The sequence below is a fragment of the Budorcas taxicolor genome, chromosome 3 (genome assembly GCF_023091745.1).
Source record: "Budorcas taxicolor isolate Tak-1 chromosome 3, Takin1.1, whole genome shotgun sequence".
Classification (NCBI taxonomy): Eukaryota; Metazoa; Chordata; class Mammalia; order Artiodactyla; family Bovidae; genus Budorcas; species Budorcas taxicolor.
In genome coordinates this window covers 86,453,375-86,476,696 of record NC_068912.1, presented here as the reverse complement: position 1 = coordinate 86,476,696, position 23,322 = coordinate 86,453,375, and the positions used below count along the sequence as shown (strand labels likewise).

Below are 23,322 nucleotides of genomic sequence, written 5' to 3'. Positions count from 1 at the left end.
CCTGAGCTCTGGCAATCATAGAGCCAGGGTGATGATATTAACACCTTTTATCCCCTAAGATGTGCCAGGATAATCAGTAAATTCTTGATGTCTCTTGGATGAGAAATGTTTTTTTAAATAGACATAAGCTGGATATTACAATGCCTTTCTTTGGCTTCTGTTCTTCAGGCAAGTATAAGAAACTGCTCTTTAGGGTGCTAAGAAGACTGAGGGCTATGCTGACTTAGGAAATCAATTCTTTATTTTCTGCCTCTCAGCAGATTCACTGCAGCCCAACATAGTGCCTGGCACATGAGTAGAAGCAGAGGGGTGGATGTCACAAGATGATTATTCCTTTTCTCTGCCCTCTTCTGTGGGATACATCCATACTCCTGGAAGGCTCTATCCATGTGACTACAGAAATCTACTCTTCGGCAGCCCTGTGCTACAATGAGATGGAGAGCTTAAAAATAACCTCTAATCTTCCATGTGGGATCAATATTTATTCACTCTACACTTCAGTAACCGTGTTGAACACCTGATGGGATGAGTAAGATGTGACTGTTTCCCAGGAGTTCAGATTCCAGAGATGGATACAGATAACATTGAGACAGTTATATAGTGGCAGAAGGACCATTCATTTGATATATACTCTGGAGTGGTACTGTGTGCCAAGTTCTCTGCTAAATTCTGAATGTATACTGGTGATGGTCTGCCTTGATGAAGCTTAAAGTCCACAGGAGGCCACAGGCAGTTAATAAGTAAACAAACCCATGAATAAATATATGGTGACCAAGCCTCATATGAAAAAAACTGACAGAGTACAGTCATAGAATATCAGGGGAACCCCATTAAATGAGGTGGTCAGGGAAGCCCTAGCTGATGGGAACACAGTTAAGACAAGAAGGATAAAAATGAGATAACCATGTGAAGAACAGAAGGGAAAAACACCAAAGGTTACCAAATGGGAAAGGGGGTAAGGAGGGATATATAAGGAGTTTGGGATACCAGATACAAACTACTATATATAAAATAGATAAACAATAAGGTTCTACTGTGTAGCAGAGGGAACTATATTCTATACCTTATAATAAACTATAGAGAAAAATAATCTGAAAAAGAATATATATATATATAATACCCATATATATGTGTGTGTATATATGCATATATGTGTATGTATGTTTGTCTATGTGTGTGTATGTGTCTATGTGTGCTCAGTCACTTCAGCTGTGTCTGTCTCTGTGTGACCCTATGGACCGTAGCCTGCCAGGCTCTTCTGTCCGTGGGATTTCCTAGGCAAGAATACTGGAGTGGGTTGCCATGCCCTCCTCCAAGGGATCTTCCCAACCCTAGAATCAAACCTGCATCTCCTGCATTGCAGGTGACTTCCTTACCTGCTGAGCCACCAGGGAAGCCCAAGTTATTTATGAATAAACTGAATCACTTTGCTGTATACCAAGAACTAATACAGCACTGTAAACCAACGATACTTCAATTAAAAATAAAAAGAGTCTTGAACAATGATTACCATAGGCAGGTAAAGGAGGCAAGGAAGAGAACTCTAGGAGAGAAGGAGAACAGGCAAACATTCAGAGGTTAAGACCTGCATACTTTGAAAAATCCGAAGTAGTTTCGTGTCGCTGGAGCATGATGTGTGCAGGGGTGAGGAGGGAAGAGGAATGGAAAACATGTCTGTAGTACAGAACAGTGTGACAAGGACTAAATAAGGAAGAACATCTATGTCAAACAAGGAAGCTTATGCTTTATCTTGAGGGCAATGGGAAGGAGCCACTAAAAGTTTTAGGTAGGTATGGAGTCATAATCAGAGTTGCATTTTCAATGAACCACCCAGGAAGGAGTGCAGAAAACCCAGTTTGGAGAGGGCAAAATTTCAACAGGGGAGATAAGTTGAGGCCAAAGCTCTAATCTGGGCATTTAAGGAGGCATGCATAAAGAGTGGCAGTTGCACAAGAGAAAAGTATGCTGGTTAGAGGAATATTTAAAATAATAAATTGACAGATTCTGGTGAAAACTTAAATTTGGAAACTGAGGGAGAAGGAGAAGTCAAATATGATACCCACTCTGATTCTGCCCCTAAAATGATTGAGCAACCACTGAAGTGAGCTTGTTGTTGTTTAGTTGCTAAGTCTTGTCCAGCTCTTTTGTGACCCCATGGACTGTAGCCACCAGGCTCCTCTGTCCATGGGATTTCCCAGGCAAGAATACTGGAGTTGGTTGCCATTTCCTTCTCCAGGGGATCTTCCTTGCCTAGGGATCGAACTCATGTCTGCTATGTTGTGGGCAGATTCTTTACCACTGAGCCACCAGGGAAGTTAAGTGAGCTTGGCTTTCGTCAAACCAAGAGCATAGAAGGAAGATTGAGTATGTCAGAAAAGACCATGTGTGTCCTAATAGGTATCTTTAGTTGAGGTCCCTTTGGGCTTCCAGGGGAAAGCATTTGATGGGTGCTTGAATATTTGACATGGAACTCATCACAGAGAAAGAAGCTGGAGATAAGGGCATATATTTGGAAGTCTTCAGTACTAGATAGTTAACTGGAGCCGTGAAAGGAAGATGGAATCATCCAAGGGTAGAGAAAAAATGAGAAGAGGACTGTGGACTGGACTCTGAGAGTCTTCATATACTTAGGGACAGAGGAAGAGAACCAGCTGGAGAGGAGATAGGAAACCAAAAGAGAACTGTGGCCTGGAAACAAGGGGATAAAAACAAATGAGTAAGGAATGGTCATGCAGGACAAAATGCACAAGACAGTTCAAGTGAAATAAAGGTAAATCATGGTCCATTGGAGATAGCGGCAAAGAGGGGACTGATCTTTATGGTGGGACCAGTCTTAGTAGAACAGGGTGGGATAAGGCAAAGGGGAAGTGCAAGCAGAATACCTTTTACAGTGGGTCAAGAAGTAGGAACTGGAAAGAGTGTGGAAGCTCCTTTTCCAAGACTCTCTTTCTCCTAGAAAGGGCACAGATTCTTCAGTTACACCATGTGTTCTGATTTGGGAGATGAAAGGGTGGTAACCATACTTTAGGGTAGCCTGTGAATCCAAAGAATTAAATGATTTATGGAGAAGGAAAGGAGAGATTCCAGGGGTGCTGTCTGCATTGAAGATTGTGAACCATAAAGTCTGAAAAAAAAAACCTTCCCTGACTTTTATATTTTAAAAAAACTAGAAATGAATGTCCTGTGATAGAAGCAAGAGGGAACTATTTATCGATCATCTATCATTTTGTAGTACTCAGGACTCCATATCTGTTCTTCAGAGCAGCCTGTAAGGTAAAAGTATTGGCCCTGATGGCAAAAAAGTAAACCAGGCTTGGAGAGGTTTAGTGTGTCTGGTCAGCCACCTGGCACACAGTGAAGTCGCTTTGTGATTGTTGAAACTGTATTTTCTTCATACGCACCAAGAGTAGGAGAGCAAGGATTTCTCTCTGTAAGAGAGGATATATGAGCCTGGAATATTCATGAGAAAGAGGGAGACAGATCCAGTAAGAACAGTTAATATATGATTCCCAAGCTGAAAGAGGGCAGACCGCCATTTGGGAAAGAATTGATAAAACATACAAACTGAAACAAAGTCAGAACCAAAAAAGGCACCAGGCAAGGTTAAAATTATGTGAATAATGATGTGCATTTGTTATTTTAATGTTTTCCAAGTGCATTTCATTTTGAATGATATACTCAGATAGCACACATGGTAAGGGATAATTGAAAAAATGTGCAGGAGAATGGCTGCATTCAAAGAATAAACATACAGCTGCAGGGAGGTTAGGAGTCAAAGGGGGTAAGCATAGGCCCCATCCCCCAGGGATCTCATTAGTGCATGAGTGACCATATATGTAGAAGCTAAATGAATCTCACTGTTTGCAAAGACCCACAGTAAATGAGACAATGACGAATCAATAGTAATTAGGCCAATAGATTCTTATTGACCCAGATGTCTGAAACCAAATTCCCTGCTCTGAGATTCCTTGAGAGAAAAAAGATTTATAGACATGTGCTTTTTTTTTTTTTAATCCCTTTACTCTAAGTGCAGTGATGTTTTTCTGAAGCTAGAATTAATGCAGACTCTGGACTTCTAGGTGGAAAGGATGTTCTTATGGCCATTGTTGACTGGGTGATTCTGTTGGACCAGGAGCAGAGAAGCTGGGAAATGTACAAGCAGGGTACAGTTGGATTCTCCCCAGATGTGTGGTTCTGGCCTGGTCATCTATGAAGACCTCAGAGGACCTTGCCTGACACTATCATGTGTGCACTATGCTCAGTCACTTTAGTCATGTCTGGCTGTACAGACTGTTGCAAACCTGTAGATTGTAGCCTGCCAGGCTCCTCTGTCCATGGGATTCTCCAAACAAGAATAATGGAGTGGATTGCCATGCCATTTTCCAGGGGATCTTCCCAACCCAGGGGTCAAGACTGAGTCTGCTGCAACTCCTACATTGCAGGAAGGTTCTTTACCCCTGAGCCACCAGGGAAGCCCAACAGTATCATAGAATCATTCTAAAACAGAGCTTAAACTTGGGGCTTTGACAAATCATTCCTGGCCAGAGATACAGAAAGCACCTGGCTTCAGAATCACAGGGAGGGTTTAAGTTTGAACTTGGTCATCACATATCTTCACTCCTTACACATTCCCTCTATAAGCGGTGTTACCAGTACCTGGCTCCCTGGGTTGTGGTTGAAGGCCAGAGGAAGAAGGAGCAGCAGTTAATGTTATTGTGGTTAGTAAGCCTTTTCCCAACAAGATCTTCATTTTCTGATACAGGTTGAAAGATTTTTCCAAACGGGAATGAGATGTCAGGTCAAGGACCAAAGAGAGTGCCTAAGGAGGACTGCCTGCACCTCCACCCAGCACACATCTCACAAACACACACATGCACACATACATTCTCACAGACACATGCAAGTACTTACATAGATTAGTTTTGTTTTTCTATATTTTGTATCTTGGAGTTCTACATAAAATTTATATATTGTAAGAGTTTGAAAAACACCACTTGTTTGTTTCTTTATACCTAGTGTAAAAAATTTTCAGGAATTTCATAGGATCCAGAAAGGCATTCAGTTTCACAAAACTAGAACTAGGAATCGCTGAGCTGTACTCCTAAAGCATTTTAAATGTAAATAATAAATATGTTAGGTATCTTATGTATCAGCATCCCTTGGTCATTGATCTCTTACACTTTTTTTACTTGCCATTATTCAAGTTGTGTTTTTATACTTTAAAGCTATGGTTCCAAGGCCAACAGTGGGTGGTGGCATGGGATACTAGTCCACTTTCTTCTAGAATTGTCATTTCAAGAGAAGCAAGCACCTTTAAAGAGAGGAAGGCTAACCAACTTTAATCTTTGTGTCATGCAATGAGATTTCACCCAGTAAGGTGAAATTTCCTACTCATTATATGTATGGGAAACTGAGGTTCAGAGAGGTTAAGTCACTGGCTTATGTCACCCAGTGAGAACAGGTAGAACCAGGATCTCTATCCAGCATGGTCTTGGATACAGATCTTGGTTCTGCCTGCCCTAAGCCCATCCTCCCAAGCCCAACCTCTCTGTCTCTCTCTCAAGTAAATAGACTGAGACAATGAGAAAGGTCATCTCTTTCATTCTACATATGAAGAAACTAAGGCTTAAAAAGAACAAGAACTAATGCATTGTCATTAGGTAGGTTTGGGTTGGAAATCAAGTCTCCCAGCTGTTGATCCCAACTGCATCCAGCCCATCCTATCACTGCTTTCAGCAAACTCGCATCTTGAGTCTGGGAACTTACATTTGTCTCCATATGTCAAATTATTATTACAATTAGTAATACTGATTTTTAAAAATCCTTTACATATGTGTAGCACTATACAGTTTGCAAAATCGTGTATCTTTACCTACATAGTCTCCTTTGATCTTCACAATAATCCTATGAGGTCAGTTGGGCAGGAATTATAAAGGCTTTTTTTACAGATGCAAAAAGAGTGGTTCAGAAAGTTTGAATAACTTTTTCATGGTTACATACCTACTATGGAAAAAAGCCATTCTTGGATCTGGTCTTCCAAGTCCAGACCTTTCCACCTTCCACCAGGATGGGCTTCTTGTCCTTGGTGAGAGCACAATGTGATCCGAGAGTGAGGTTTGCTGATTTCTGTAAGTTGGGGGTAGTTTCTTTGCTGAAGCTTTTGGGACCCCACTTACTTTCTGGATCTGATGTGAGAGTACAAACAGTTTCTTTCTACAGAGCAGTTTGCTCCCTGACCCTACCCCCCCTTTTAAAAACAACATCCTCTTCTCTTCCAGACGCCAGAGTGTATATGCATATTTGAACAGTCACCTGGATCTGATTAAGAAGGCTCAGCCCGTGGGTTTCCTCACTGTTGACTTACATGTTTGGCCAGATTTCCATGGCAACCGGTCTCCCTTAGCAGATCTGACACTAAAGGGCATGGTAAGTAACAGTTAGTTCTTGCACGAAGGTGAAGGTGGGCCAAAGGGCTCCAGAGTTGGAAGAAGCAAAGTTGAGGAGAAAGGAAAAAGAGGAAATATAAACAAAGCCGGCCAACAGCCCACTGGCTTCTTGCAGATGTACTGCTGTTGAGAAGGTTCTTGCAACTACACAGGATGATCTGCTGAAAGTTCTCATTGTTTCTGAGCCAACTTTGAGAGTGTTAAAAGCAGGATTTCTTGCTTATAGCTACTGCTGCCTCTTTGTCCCATGGAGCGAATAGAAGTCGTGAGCCCCTGCCTATGCAATTTTTCTGTTTACATGAGTTTGTGGAGTCATGTTTTCCATCTCTATCTCCAGGCTGCTGGGTAAATAAGTGGTAAATATTACCACCCATGGTCTAGCTTGCCACAGCCACACATCTGCCTAGGCTCTGAGTCAGGGATGTTTAGAGTGTAGGCTAACATTATTAGAATTTCAGATAAATATTGGTAAAAGTAAAATAAAATTAATAACTTATGTTAGTGGGTAAATTCAGCTGTAGTGACCTTTAGACTCACTTTAGGTTCAGAGATTTGGAGCTGGAGGTGCCAGCCTGACCTTGGTGGAAGTGCTCATAACCACCTAAGCTAAGGGATAATATTTCGATGGCCAAGCAAGATTGGGTGGCTAAGAGTAGCTTAGCACTAAGAATCGTGTTTGAGGATGGATGAAGCATGTGAAAACTAGGGAGAAAGAGATAAACTTCAGGTCCAAGAGGCCAGGAGAGACCACAAACAGGAAAAGATGAATTCAGAATCCAGATGTCCCACTGAGAAGCAAAGTGTGAGGTGCATTAAGGCAGGGCTTTAGAATGGAAGCCCTAAGCAGTCCAAGCTTCATGCACCATGTGACAATGGAGCAGGCCTGCTGGCTTGAGGAACTTCAAGACTTAGCAAGCTTTGGTTTTGTGCTTAATTCTATTAGGATTACTATAAATATTTTTGTGTAGCCAACAGAAAGACCCGGTCTTTACTTTCATTACCTATTTGACACAATCAACTTCTGTGTATAAAAGAGAGTCATGATAGAAAAGAAAATTGGACATAGCAAAAGCAATGTCTGTCTGGAGTCCGTGAAGCATGCCCATGCAAAAAAATAATGAACTTGGCCTCCTATTTGGCCCATGGAAACAGAAGAGGAATGTCCAGAGAGGTCCATGTGCCCTAGGCTACAGCTAGAAAGTCATACTGACTGACTTTCTGGGTACCAACAGAACTTAAGGGAAGGACACATTCTGTATAAGTACAAAAATCCATGTCTTAGACACAAATATCTAAAGCAAAATATAGGAGACATTTAAAATGTTAAAGAAGGGTCTTCCCTAGCAGTTCAGTGGTTAAGACTCCATGCTTCCACTGCAAGGGACCCAGGTTCAATCCCTGGGTGGGGAACTAAAATGCCACATGTCACATGACACAACCAAAAAGAAAAAGAAAAAAGAAATAGAATGAATGAAAAGCTGGAAACAAACAAATAAAAATTAAAACTTTTAAAAAATGTTAAAGAAGTTAAGAAGGATGACTGGTTCATAAAATGACCCCCCCGCCAAGAAAAGCACGGTTGTATCATAAAATGATCGTGGCTCTGAAATCCAGGGCTTGGATCCAGAGTCCTTCCCTTGGGGTCCTTACCTTGAGACACCTGCTGTACCAGCTTCACTACCCAGCATGGCAAGTGCCATGGCTTCCCAAGGGCTTTGTCTGTTTCTTAAAACCAACCCTGACATCCAGAGACTTACGAATTGCCATCATCAGGATTCCAATAAAGTTAGCTCAAACACAAAGTGGGATTCCAAACAAGCCAATGAGTGCTTTGAAGAGCATCTGTCTTATTAGATTAAGTACAAAATAGGTATGTACTCACCAAAGGAGATGTCTTGCATGGGGACATATGCCCAACTGTATTAAAAAATCCTGCTATATTTTTTAAAATTTAATCTTTCTTTCTATTGAAGCAGTATATGAATACAGGTTTGTTTCTTGATGTATTTAATGTCTTGGCCATGCAGTGCAGCATGTGGGGTATTAGTTCCTGACCTGAGATTGAACCTGCACCCCCTATAGTGGAAGCACAGTCTCAACCACTGGACCGTGAGGGAAGTCCCTGTATTTACTTCTTTAGAAATTTTACTGTTTTATAAACATACTTCATACATCACCTGATGTTTCTTAGCAGGGATTTCCCTTCACAATTGCCCTTGGGTTGGCCTTACCTTTGAATAGCTATCATGCTATGAATTTATCTCACAAACTGGAAGGAAAAGATGACCTTAGATAAGATACAAGAAAGGAAATCCTAGGCTAGAAATTTCTCCCCAAATCTCATTTTTAAAAAATTTTTATTTAATGTTGGAGTATAGCTGATTTAAAATGCTGTGTTGGTTTCAGGTGTACAACAAAGTGATTCAGTTATACACATACATGTTTCTATTCTTTCTCAGATTCTTTTTCCATATAGGTTACTACAGAATGTTAAGTAGAGTTCTCTGTGCTATATAGTAGGTCTTTGTTGATTATTTTATATATAGTAGTATATATAATTCATCCCTCCCCAACACCTTTCCCCTTTGATAACCATAAGTTTGTTTGTGAAGCCTGTGAGTCTGTTTCTGTTTTACAAATAAATTCATTTGTATTATTTTTTTAGATTCCACATAGAAGTAATTTCATTGATATTTGTCTTTCTCTGTCCAACTTATGTCACTTTTTTTAGCATGATAACCTCTAGGTCCATCCATGTTGTGCAGATGGCATTATTTCATTCTTTTGGATGACTGAGTAATATTCCATTTTATATATGTACTATATCTTCTTTGTCCATTCAGCATCTGTCAGTGAACATTTAGGTTCCATGTCTTGGCTATTGTAAATAGTGCTGCAATGAATGTTGGGGTGCCTGTATCTTTTAAAATTATGGTTTTCTCCAAATATTTGCCCAGGAGTGAGATTGAAGTATCTGTTTTTAATTTTCTTAAGAAACCTCCATACTGTTCTCCATAGTGGCTGTACCAACTTACATTTCCACCAACAGTATAGTAGGGTTCCATTTTCTCCACACCCTCTCTAGCATTTTTGTTTGTAGAGTTTTTGATTATGGCCATTCTGACTGATGAGGTGATGACCCATTGCATTTTGATTTGCATTTCTCTAATAATCACGAAGAATCAGACATGACTTGGCAACTGAACAACAACAACAAATAATTAGTAGTGTTGAGCATCTTTTCATGTGCTTTTTGGTCATCTGTATGTCTTTTTAGGGAAATATCTATTTAGATGTTTTGCCCATTTTTGACTAGGTTGTCTGTTTTTTTAGACTGAGATGCATGAACTGCTTGTGTATTTTGGAGGTTAATCCCTTGTCAGTTACCTCATTTGCAAATATTTTCTCCAATTCTTTGGGCTGTCTTTTTGTTTTATTTATGGTTTCCTTTTCTGTGAAAAAGCTTCTAAGTTTAATTAGGTCCCATTTGTTTATTTTTGTTTTAATTTTCATTAGTCCTAAGAGATGGATCCAGAACGATATTGCTGTTATTTATGTCAAAGAGTGCTCTGTCTGTTTTCTTCTAAGCATTTTATAGTATCTGGTCTTATATTTAAGTCTTTAATCCATTTCAAGCTTATTTTTTGTATGGTATTGGAGAATGTTCTAATTTATTCTTTTACATATAGCTATCCAGTTTCCCCAGCACCACTTATTGAAAGACTGTCTTCTCTCCATTGTATATTCTTTCCTCTTTTGTCATAGAATAATTGAACATAGATGTGTGGGTTTATTTCTGAGCTTCCCATCCTGTTCCATTGACCTGTATTTCTTTTGGGCCAGTACTATACTGCTTTGATTACTGTAACTTTGTAATGTAGTTTGAGGTCAGGATGCATGATTCTTCCAGCTCTATTCTACTTCAAGATTCTTTTGGCTATTCAGAGTGTTCTGTGTTTCCATACACATTTTAAAATTTTGTTTATCTAGTTCTTTGAAAATTGCCAGTTTGATAGGGATTGCGTTGATTCTGTAGATTGCTTTGGGTAATATAGTTATTTTGACAATATTAATTCTTCCAATCCAAGAACATAGTATATCTTTTCATCTGTTTGTGTCATCTTCAGTTTTTTTCATCAGTGTCTAATAGCTTTCAGAGTACAGGTCTTTTGCCTCCTTAGGTAGATTTATTCCTAGTTATTTTATTCTTTTTGATGTGATGGTAAATGGGATTGTTTCCTTAATTTTTATTTCTGATCTTTCATTGTTAGTGTATAGAAATGCAACAGATTTTTGCATTTTCTTTTGTTTCTTTCAACTTTATAGAATTCACTGATGAGCTCTAGTAGTTTTCTGATAGCATCTTTAGGATTTTCTATGTACAGGATCATGTAATCTGCAAACAGTACCAGTTTTACTTCTTCTTTTCCAGTTTGGATTCCTTTTATTTCTTTTTTCTTCTCTGATTGCCATGGCTAGGACGTCTAAAATTATGTTGAGTAAAAGAGGTGAGAGTAGACATCCTTGTCTTGTTCCTAATCTTAGAGGAAATCCTTTTAGTTTTTCACCATTGAGTATGATGTTAGCTGTGGGTTTGTCATATATGGCCTTTATTACATTGAGATAGTTTTATTTTATGCCCAGTTTCTGGAGAGTTTTTAATCATAAATAGGTGTTGAATTTTGTTGAAAGCTTTTTATGCAGCTATTGAGATGATCATATGGTTTTTATTCTTCAGTTTGTATCACATTTGTATCAGTTTTCAAAGCACTAGATTAATTTGTGTATATTGAAAAACCCTTGCATCCTGGGGATAACCCTTACTTGATCATGGTGTGTGGTCCTTTTGATGTGTTGTTGGATCCAGTTTGCTAGTATTTTCTTGAGGATTTTTGTATCTATGTTCAAATCTCTTTCCCTCAATCCAGTTTTGGATAACATCCAAGTAATCACCCAGAATCTATTTGTCATTTTATCCTTTTGCCAGAAACTACAGTGACTACTTTCTGCAACACTCATTCAGGAAAAATTTATTTGATGCCTGCTGCTGCTGCTGAGTTGCTTCAGTCGTGTCCGACTCTGTGCAACCCCATAGACGGCAGCCCACCAGGCTCCCCTGTCCCTGGGATTCTCCAGGCAAGAACACTGGGCAAGAACAGTGGGTACTTTGTGCCAAGTCCTACTAAGAAAATCCCAGTAGGGGATGAACAATATATGATTTATATAAACAGGCAATGGGGATGCAAGTTCAAGCTCCAGATGCCACTCACTGTCCAAGGCTCTATAGACATATGGAAAATGAGGGCCCACCATGGTCTCATCAGTCAAGAAAAGCTTCAGATAGGAGGTGACATTGACACTGAGTGAAATAGAAAACAGGGTTTATGAACAAGGGAATCATAGTATGTACAGTGCTCTAGAGGGGAGGAGAGCATGGTGGGTGAATGTTTACAATTTTGGGGTTCATATGTCACTGTCTAACCAGTGATAGATTGCGCTTAGCATTTTATCTAGGTAATAAAAAATCTCTCAGAGAACCAGTGGCCACTCACTGTTCTTCTGCTTCACCAACAGCACACTCTCCCAATTCTTTTTTCTCTCCATGGTTGGCTCTTTTCTCTTACCCTTTATTGATCACCTACTATGTGCAGGCCTAGGCTAAACTGAGGGGAAACAGACTTAGAAACTGTACCTGTTCCAAGTTCACATGATAATTGGGGGAATAGTATTATATATGTGTGAGTGTGTGTGTATGTGTGTGAGTGTGTGTATATGTGTGTATGTACATACTGTAATACAGACATCTGTACAAGCCAAAGGAAAAGTGAAAGTGAAGTCACTCAGTTGTGTCCGACTCTTTGCAACCCCATGGACTGTAGCCTACCAGGTTCCTCCATCCATGGGATTTTCCAGGCAAGAATACTGGAGTGGGTTGCCATTTCCTTCTCCAGGAGATCGTCGCAACCCAGGGATTGAACCCAGGTCTCCCGCATTGTAGGCAGACACGCTTTACTGTTTGAGCTACCAGGGGAGTCCCACAAGCCAAAGGAGGTACTCAGTAAATGCCTGAGTTTGAATCTTTTAGGTGGCATTTGGGCAACAAACCCTGATGCAGCCTTTCTCTGCTTCATTTGAAAATATCTGTGAAGATGCAAGAAAAAAGCATAAACTTGTGCTGACTTAAACAATTGAGATGACATTCAACTAGAAAAACTAGAATTGACACTCTCAGGAAGAATCTGGGAAGGTTTAACAGAATCAAAAAGATTAAATGTATTTAATAACTTCTTTGAGAAATATAATGTCTGACACATGAACAAAATAAACCATCAGACTTGCAAAAGTTGGGACCTCTCCACTTCAAATGCAAGGTCCCTTTAAGCCTAAAAACAGAGCAGTCATCCCTCTACTCTAATGCTGATGGTTAAGGTTTTTTGTTTTGTTTTGCTTTGCTTTTTGGAAGCAGCCAGTGCGCTTGGTTTCCCAGAACTCTTCCACAGCCCGGACCTTATCTTCCCTTTGAGTTCAGTCCATTAAAAACTGCCAACCCAAGTAGCCAGCTGGGCTGGAAGGCTGATTTGGGATGTATGCTGATGGGCTGCAGTCTGAGGACCCTGAATCAAACTCTCTTAGTGGGGCAGAGATAGGGAAACTCTGTGAATTTGACAGAGGCGGGTAGCTTTACATGTCTGTCATCTGCTCTAGGGTTAGAAAGCCAGGCAGTGGTCATCCCCCTCAGGCCAACAAAGCTACACAAAATAAAAACTGCTAGAATCTTGGAATTGGCAACTAGCTAAAGATCTGAAGAGGCAAACCCAAGTTACAGTGAGTGGAGCTGAGAGTAAATCATGTGTACAGTGTGCTGGGAAATACTGAATATGTATAGTGCCCTGGTAAAAGTGAATTAAAAAAATAATAATAAAGTGAGTCCCTTAGGAAAAACATGTTGCATATAAAGTAAAAGAAATACCATTTTGAATGCTTAAGGGAAAGGCCTCTTAAAAATTACTTACTACTGATACCAAAGAGAATATTTTAAAACTTCTTGGCATATTCAATAGGATTTTTTTTCAAAGCACATCGCTGTGAAAGAGGGCAGAAACTTATTGGAAAAAAGTAAGTTCAGATAGAGAGGCAATGGAATGAGAAAACAAAGGAAATAATAAAGACAACTGAAATATAGTAGCAAGATTAAAGCCTACATTGAAGATTTGAATGCAAAATTCATAATTTGTACTAAAAAAATAAGATCAGAGCTGTCACAAAGCAACATGTGCTTTAAATGTATTAGAAAAAATTTTTGATTGTAAGGGCTATGGCTTATTTCGTTTCTAATTTCAACAGTGCTTAGATCAAAGATGGGCACTGAATAATTGCCTTCTGGTCAAGCAATTATTTCAGCCTTCACTTGCCAAGGGAGGAAGGAACAGTGACCTGCCAAGGTCACAATACCAAGAAGCAGCAGAGCTTAGATGAAAACAGGAATCCCAGCTTTTAGGGTGCACACCCATGTGCTGTGTGCTATGCTTAGTTGCTCAGTCATGTCCAACTCTGCGACCCCATGGACACTGGCCCACCAGGCTCCTCTGTCCATGGGGATTCTCCACGCAAGAATACTGGAGTCGGTTGCCATGCCCTCCTCCAGGGGATCTTCCCAACCCAGGGATCAAACCCAGGTCTCCCTCATTGCAGGAGGATTCTTTATCATCTGAGCCTAAGGGAAGCCTATCAGGGAAGCCTGAGAATGCTGGAGTGGGTAACCTATCCCGAGGCCTCCTTAACTCATACCTCTGGACTTCATGGGATGCACTAACTGTAAAAAGGAGTCCCCACAGCTCTACCATGCATGATTTCACACTGAACCATACTCCGCAGCCCAGCCTCTGCTCCCCTTGTCTGACCACTAGCCTTCTTGCTTGTTCTCCCATTTTTCCCCTTACCCTGATTCTTGGATTTACGCTCTAACCCTATCTTTTCTCAATAACGGTTCTATTTTTCTTTCCACCCTCACTGACTCAGATTTCAGAAGTAATCACCACTCCTGGTTTGACCTGGCTTTATTTATTTATTTATTTTTTATTTTTACTTTATTTTACTTTACAATACTGTATTGGTTTTGCCATGCATTGACATGAATCCACCATGGGTGTACATGCGATCCCAAACATGAACCCCCCTCCCACCTCCCTCCCCACAACATCCCTCTGGGTCATCCCCATGCACCAGCCCCAAGCATGCTGTATCCTGCATCGGACATAGACTGGTGATTCGATTCTTACATGATAGTATACATGTTTCAATGCCATTCTCCCAAATCATCCCACCCTCTCCCTCTCCCTCTGAGTCCAAAAGTCCACTATACACATCTGTGTCTTTTTTGCTGTCTTGCATACAGGGTCATCAATGCCATCTTTCTAAATTCCATATATATGTGTTAGTATACTGTATTGGTGTTTTTCTTTCTGGCTTACTTCACTCTGTATAATTGGCTCCAGTTTCATCCATCTCATCAGAACTGATTCAAATGTATTCTTTTTAATGGCTGAGTAATACTCCATTGTGTATATGTACCACAGCTTTCTTATCCATTCATCTGCTAATGGACATCTAGGTTGTTTCCATGTCCTGGCTATTATAAACAGTGCTGCGATGAACATTGGGGTACCTGTGTCTCTTTCAATTCTGGTTTCCTCGGTGTGTATGCCCAGCAGTGGGATTGCTGGGTCATATGGCAGTTCTATTTGCAATTTTTTAAGGAATATCCACATTGTTTTCCATAGTGGTTGTACTAGTTTGCATTCCCACAAACAGTGTAGGAGGGTTCCCTTTTCTCCACACCCTCTCCAGCATTTATTGCTTGTAGATTTTTGGATCGCAGACATTCTGACTGGTGTGAAGTGGTACCTCATTGTGGTTTTGATTTGCATTTCTCTAATAATGAGTGATGTTGAGCTTCTTTTCATGTGTTTGTTAGCCATCCGTATGTCTTCTTTGGAGAAATGTCTATTTAGTTCTTTGGCCCATTTTTTGATTGAGTCGTTTATTTTTCTGGAATTGAGTTGCATAAGTTGCTTGTATATTTTTGAGATTAGTTGTTTGTCAGTTGCTTCATTTGCTATTATTTTCTCCCATTCTGAAGGCTGTCTTTTCACCTTGCTTATATTTTCCTTTGTTGTGCAGAAGCTTTTAATTTCAATTAGATCCCATTTGTTTATTTTTGCTTTTATTTCCAGAATTCTGGGATGTGGATCATAGAGGATCCTGCTGTGATTTATGTTGGAGAGTGTTTTGCCTATGTTTTCCTCTAGGAGTTTTATAGTTTCTGGTCTTACGTTTAGATCTTTAATCCATTTTGAGTTTATTTTCGTGTGTGGTGTTAGAAAGTGATCTAGTTTCATTCTTTTACTAGTGGTTGACCAGTTAAACCCTTCCACTTTAGGTGCCTACCCTCTTAAATAGAACAGGACAAACCTCGGGAATCCTTCCATGAGGCTTGATAGAATCACTTTCTTTTATTCTGGTAAGAGTTGGCTTCCTGCCATGTTACTAGCTGTTTCATTTCTCCTTCGGTGATGCAGGATTGACCTGTGGCACTGGACTCAGAAGAGTGATGGTTAGAGGGTGGGCAACTTGATAGTATGCTTGAACCAAGTAGCCACCTATGTAAATATTTCTCCTTGCCACTTGATAAATGAGGCATGGAGAGGTAAGGGGCATACATCTGATGTCTGAAAGGAGGCTGGGTAACAGCAATCAACATCAAAACGTTTAACACCAATGATTCTATGTTCTTTAAAAACAAAAACAATAGTTTTTAAAGAAGTATGATGTGGTCATAGAGAGAGATGAAGCTAAATACCACCAATAATGGTTGGGTGTCTTAGATAGTGGATGTATGTGCAATTTTATTTTGAATGATTGATTGGATAGCTTTTACTTAAGTGAAACAATAAAGTGAGCACAGGATTTGAAGTCAGATGTAGCTTGAAAATGTGTCAACTGTGTGTGACCTCTGAGGTTAGCTCTGTGAGGTCCATCTGCTTGTCAGTAAGCAGGGGCAGCAGAGGCTTCCTTGCAAGGTCATTGTCAGAATCAAATGGCGAGACTGTCACACAGCAGACAGACAGCAATGACAGCTACTTTTGAATTGTAGGTCCTGCTTAGTGGCCCTTACTTGCATATTTACAAGGTGGCCTTTGACTCCCAGGCAGCTGGTCACAAGCCATCCACCTTAGGCTCAGAACCAATGGTACCTACCAGCCACCAAGGCCTCCAGCCACAAACAATCAGCTAGAAAAACTAAATAATTACTTGGTCCATCATAGGAACCACGTTTCATACAAGTTTAGAGATTCGCCTTCTCTTTCCCAGGTTGCACTAGTGGTAAAGAATCCACTTGCCAATGCCAGAGACAGAAGAGACGTGGGTTCCATCCCTGAGGTCTTCCCAGGGGATCCTGGAATGGCTACCCACTCCAGTATTCTTGCCTGAAAATCCCACGGGCTGAGGAGCCTGGTGGGCCACAGTCCATGGGGTCACAAAGATTCAGACACGACTGAGTGGCTGAGCACACTTCACACTTGAGTATTTAAATTATCAGCCCTCAGTTTCTTCATCAGTATGATAGGAAACTCCGCTTTGGTGTGCCTTACAAGACAGCTAGGGCTGTAGGAGTTGTAAAAGAGTCCTTGCCTCCTTGTGTGCACAACCAGTGTTTATTCTCAAATCAATATGACCTCTTCGTTATGGTGGGTTTTTAAAAATTCTTTTCCTGAAACGCCCACTCAGAGAAGTAAATTACCTCAGAGACATACCAGGAGGTGAGAACACACCATATTCACCAATTGGCTGAAACGCGTTTTCCCTGCTTCATTTTGCAAGTACAACACTACCCAGAACGGAAAGTTATTTTCTGGTTCTTTGAAGAGCTGTGATTTCTAACATAAGGCCATATGCTGCTCAAACTGCTGGAGAAGTTGAGTGCTGTTCCAAGGGCTCTTCAAAGCAAGCACAGTGTAACGTGCGTGTGGAAAACTAGGAGGGAGTCAGGAAAGAAGCGCTATGAGATCTTAGCCAGTTCCCAGAGGACTGACTCCCAGCTAGAGACGGACATTGCTAAACAGAGTCAGATGTGGGGGTGTAAGCAATTCTGGTGAGTGTGTGCAGAGAAGCCAGAGGCTGTAACCCTGTGGCTTCGCCTGATTGGGAGATAGATGATCGAGTTGGAAGCTCATGGACCAACTAAGCAGCGTTTGAGTAATTTATTTGTAAGCCTTGGAAACATGTGGACTCTTTGACATGAGTTTATTGATTTTTTTTTGCTCTGATTTAATATTGTTTTATGTACTGTTCTTTCACATATTGTTTTTGCCTATGAAAAATTGACTCCTATAATGAAGTTTAATATCCTCAGTATCATTTAACTGGTTTTCAGATCATGTATTTTTTTTTTTATTAAAGCAACCAATTTACCAGCTAGTATGATGATTTGTAATAGGTGCTGGTTTTTTTCAGAAATCATGACCTACCAAGCACCATGATAGATGCCTTCCAAGCATCATCACCAGCTTTCTTTATAACCCTGCAAGACAGTATTATTACCGCCTTGAAAACAGTGGAGAAATTGAGGGTCAGAGAGTCTAAGTAATTCACTCAGGGAAGAAAAGACCAGAAGTAGTAGTAGAACCCAGTCAGTTCAAACTGAGGTCACTGACATTCTCAAATGAAAAATTAAATCTTTGTATTTTTGGCATTCTTTTTGCTCTGTTTTCAATATGTCTGAAATATTTCTCCCTCCGTTTAGTGATTTTTTTTTTAATTGCAGTATAGAATCAGTCTTCTCTTAGTGCTTTTTATCTTCCCTGTATACACCAAATGACAAATAAAACTGGGGTTAGGGGGCAGTGTGGATTGTGAACAGGATCCTTTCTCAAGATAGTGTATAATGATAAAAGATTGAGGAGTAAATCAGGTGGAAATCTGCCAGGAAGACCTAAGAGATGAATAATGGGAAATAATTAAGGCCAGAGGACCCAGGATGGGATCCAAGTTGTGTGTAAAAATCCAAGACAGGGTTATATGACAGGAAACGTGAACCGGGACTGGTGACCAAAACAGCCTTGTTTATACTGGTACAAGTGCATATTAAAAAATATGATTATTTCAGATTTAGATTTTTTAGACTGAGGTTTAGCACATGAGAAGCAAGGCAGATGAAGGTGTGAAGTACCTGGTACATCTGTGCTGTGCTGTGCCAAGTCACTTCAGTCATGTCCGACTCTTTGCGGTCCTATGAACCGTAGCCTGCCAAGCTCCTCTGTGCATGGAATTCTCCATGCCAGAATGCAGGAGTGGGTTGCCATTTCCTACTCCACCTGGTACCTCTGGGAAGCAGCAAATGGACTAGTGTTGCTGGTATAGAGTTCACCGACAGAACAGGCTGTGAAGGAGAGTGTCAGTCCACTCTGCAGTTGCCACATGTGTGTCAGTTGTCCATTGCTTCTGTAGTACATTACCACAAGCTTAGTGGCTTAAATGTATTTTTTAATATTTATCTTTAAATGATTTATTTAATCTTAGCTCTGCTGGGTCTTCGTTGCTATGCACACACTTTCTCGAGTTGTGGTGAGTGGGGGCTCCTATTTGTTGTGGTGTTCAGGCTTCTCATGGTGGTAGCTTCTCTTGTTGAGGGTGCACAGGCCTCAGTGGTTGAGGTGCACAGGCTTAGTTGCTCCATGGTATGTGGAATCTTTCCAGACAACGTATTGAACTCTTGTCTCCTACATTGGCAGGCAGATTCTTAACCACTGGTCCACAAGGGAAGTTCAAGGCTTAAATTTATTATCTCCAGGCTGGCCCAGCTGGTTTCTCTGCTCCTGTTTTCACAAGACCAGAATGAAGGGAGGTTCTGGAAATAATCTGCTATCAAATCCTTTAAGGTGTTGGCCAAATTCAGCTCTGTGCAGCTGTAAGACAGAGGTGCCTGTTTCCAACTAGCTGTTAGCTAGGGATCCTCAGGTTCAAGAGGCCACATGAATGCCTTGGCTCATCGTCCTCTTTCTCCATCTTCAGAGCCAGCAATGGCAGATCAAGTCCTTCCCATGCTTTGAATCTCTAATTTCCACTTCTACCTCATCTCTCCTACATTATTCTACTGTATCTCTTGACTGACTCTTCTGTCTTCCTCTTCTGCTTTTAATAGCTCACAGGATTATATTGGGCCCAAATGGATAATCCAGGGTAATCTCCCTATTTTAAGATCAACTGGCTAGTAACCAGTTCCATCTGCAAAGGCCCTTTATAGCAGTGCCCAAATTAGTGTTTGGTAGGGTAGTCTGGGCAGAAGGCAATGGCACCCCACTCCAGTACTCTTGCCTGGAAAAGTCCCATGGATGGAGGAGCCTGGTGGGCCTGCAGTCCATGGGGTCACTAAGAGCCAGACACAACTGAGCAACTTCACTTTCACTTTTCACTTTCATGCATTGGAGAAGGCAGTGGCACCCCACTCCAGTGTTCTTGCCTGGAGAATCCCAGGGATGGGGGAGCCTGGTGGGCTGCCATCTATGGGATCGCACAGGGTCAGACACAACTGAAGTGACTTAGCAGCAACAGCAGAATAGTCAGGATGTTAACCTAAATTTGGCCTATCACATTGTGTTAATACATTTATATGCATTTCCCATTTCTGGGTGAGTTTTTGACAGTGCCAAGTGTTAGTCTCCATCCTTGATACTGATAACCTATAAATATTTGGGGGAAATTTTATCTCCCTTTCTCTTCCAGGCTGCTGACTATCTGAGACCTATTCTGCAATCTCTGGCCTCTCTCCAGAGGTTTACCAGAAATCTTTCTCTGATCCTCCTTATTTCCTTGCTATGCGCCCATCATCTCCTCCATTACTGACTGAACAGCAGAGCGTTTCTTGTTCCTTTGTGTTCTGAAAAGCTTTCAGTCAATTCCCTTGAGCCTTGGATACTCCATCAAGCTCTGATGACCCTAGAAAATCTTATGACAGAGAATCCCGTTTTCTTGTCTTTCATAATCTTTAGAAACCCTTCGAGCTCTATTTCTAAGCATTTTTCTTACCAATATACGGAATCACTTAATTTTTTGAACGACTAAGAAGGGAAAATCTTAGCTAACTAAATTACTAATAGACCTTTGTTTATAATCTCAACTACTCCATGGCCTATGGACCTATAATTGACATAACCAAGGTTTAGGGAAATTGTTCCTACAATTTATCATGCATTCAGGCCTTGCTAAAAATACGGATTGCTGGGCCCCCACCAACTAGAAGTTGGATCACAGGAAATCTGCGTTTAACTCAGATCTCGGGAAAGAGTTAAGAGATAAGCCCAAGTTCACAGAGCTGCCTGGGGATACAGCATTCCAGCTGAAGGCCAGGGTGAAAATCATGTGTCTTTCCTTTCACAGAATGAATGGAAGTGTGTAGGTTGATAAGGACTAAGGCTTCTCCAAGAAGTCCTTGAAAGTGAGTCTTCCACTGTCCTATTGCTGGACGCTCATCAGGGGCACACTGCTTCTCCACACTCCTAGATGCCTCATATGATCCTGATGCTGACACCCAGCACTCTTTCTGCTCTGCCTTCCCCACCCTATACCACTACCGGTCTTCAGTCCCCGTCGCTGATACCCTGGGAGTACCCACAGCATGTTGCAGATCTTTTATTTCTATATCCCAATTAGTGAATGAGATTGAGCCCCTCATGTAATTCAGAACAGAAATGAACATTTATTAAGAGAAAAGGGAAGAGTATGAACATTTATTAAGCGTTATAAGTGTCTAGCTCTTGTCTATTTGGTACAGCTTGCATAAAAAGTTAGATGCTTTGCAAATGATAACTCATTTAATTATTAAATACCTTGAGGTATTATTATTCTTATTTTACAGATTTTTTAAAAACTGAGGCTCAGACAGGTAAAATTCACAATTGCCCTGCAGTCAATTAGAGAGAACATCTTACTCCAAAGTGTATCATCTTTCTTTCACCTTTATAAATCCCAATAGTGCTTACATAAATGTTTTATAATCGTACCTAGGAGGTTGAAATTATCCATTGCAGTTCATGTCTCTTCAGCCACCATATGCCTCTAAATATTAATTATGAATGTTTTCTGTTATAGTCTTCATTTCACAATAGTCAAAATAAATAAAATATGCTTACCATTGGAACTCTCCATGGGGGCTTCCCCACTCATTTCGCTCTCTCCCAAGCATTTGAAACAGGTACATGTACATCTATAAACAGATTCCTTCCACTTACGCCTCCTTTTCGTATCTTCTTATTGATGGAGCCATTCAGCCTTCAGCCAAGAGTATCGGCTTCTCTGGCCTGTTCCAGCTTTCTGGCTGGTTGCAAAGCTGTACCTCCCCCAGGACATCCTGGCATCTCCAGGGCTCTGCCACCTCTTGCCATGATAGCTCCATGAGGGTCCTCTGTAGCCTCCTGAGTGGTCCACATGACAAACACACCTTAGAAAGTGTGTGATCCTCGGATTGGAAAGATCCCCTGGAGGAGGAAATGGCTATCCACATTAGTATTCTTGGGGCTTCCCAGGTGTCTCAGACAGTAAGGAATCTGCCTGCAATGAGGGTTCTGCCTGCAGAATCTTCCTGCAGACTGGGTTTGATTCCTGAGTCAGGAAGATCCCCTGGAGGAGGGAATGGTTACCCACTCAAGTGTTCTTGCCTGGAGAGTTCCAAAGGAGACTGGCAAGCTATAGTTCATGGGGTTTCAAAGAGTCAGACATGACTGAGCAACTTAACACTTTAACTGACTTTCTTTTACTGCAGTCTCATAGAAATCACTTCTCTGATGAGGAAGAGAAAGTGTGGAGGTTGAAGGAGGGGGAAGAGCATGGAGTAAGCAACTATTAAGTGATGGTCCAGTATTTTTCTTTCTTGGGGTGTGGAGAAAATATACCCACTCCACCTCTGTGAATTTATGAGAGGCTGAGGTAATAGATACTGTCTTTCCTGTTGGTTCAGAACAGGAAAGAATCTTCCTGCAGTGCAAGAGACCAGGTTTGATACCTGGATTGGGAAGACCTCCTGGAGAAGGAAATGGCTACCCACTCCAGTATTCTCGCCTGGAGAATTCCACGGTCAGAGGAGCCTGGTGGGCTATAGTCCATGGTGTCCTAAAGAGTCAGACACGACAGAGCAACTAACACCTTCACTTTTTTTTTCACTTTTATAATTGCATATGACAGAGAGGAATAGTATGTTAGAAGAGAGAATGGCATTCATAAAGAAGAAGGAGCATTGAAGTGCCACACATTCAGCAAGTGTTAGTGCTGCTGTGTACCAGGCTCAGTGTCAGGCATGGGAGATACTGTGGTGAGTAACACAGAGTCTGTCAGAGCACCTAGGTTCTGGCTTCCATGAACCTCTGGATTATCTCTTAAGCAAACTGTTTTCTCCTCTGTGTTGTAAACCTCTACGGTATCAGTGTGGTTCATGTTCTCCTAGTTCCAACATTCTTACTGCATATTTAGGCCTCTGGAGAACTTTCCGAGAGATGTTCCTTCAGAGTTCTTGGCTGGAGAATATGTACCCAAGGGCTCCTTTCTGGTTTCTCCTTCAGACTTCCCATGCTCCTTTGTGTTCATATCAACACCACTACTATCATTGAGTGGCTTCATAATATGCCCCCAAAAATCCATCAGCAGGTAGCTCTGCTGAATTCAGAAATACCCACTTTAGCAGACTTAGATGAGTAATCAGAATAGCTGGGTGACTTCCCTGGTGGTCCAGTGGTTAAGACTCTGTGCTTCCACTGCAGGGGACGTGAGTTCAGTCCCTGGTCAGGGAACTAGATCCCACAGGCTATGCAGCCAAAAAGTTAAAATA

The 23,322-nt window shown here is 41.1% G+C and overlaps 1 protein-coding gene across 7 annotated transcripts in view; it reads left to right on the top strand.

The window, feature by feature from the left end:
• FGGY (FGGY carbohydrate kinase domain containing) overlaps positions 1-23,322 on the top strand; it is a 501,197-nt gene that overhangs the window by 371,782 nt on the left and 106,093 nt on the right. For all 7 annotated transcript variants that reach the window (XR_008199109.1, XM_052636858.1, XM_052636853.1 and 4 more), the window contains one exon: positions 6,279-6,426. Coding sequence is in view for 6 of the 7 variants with exons in the window: in XM_052636858.1 (XP_052492818.1) it covers positions 6,279-6,426 (148 nt within the window). In the remaining variant the exon portion in view is untranslated. The remainder of the gene's footprint in view (positions 1-6,278; positions 6,427-23,322) is intronic.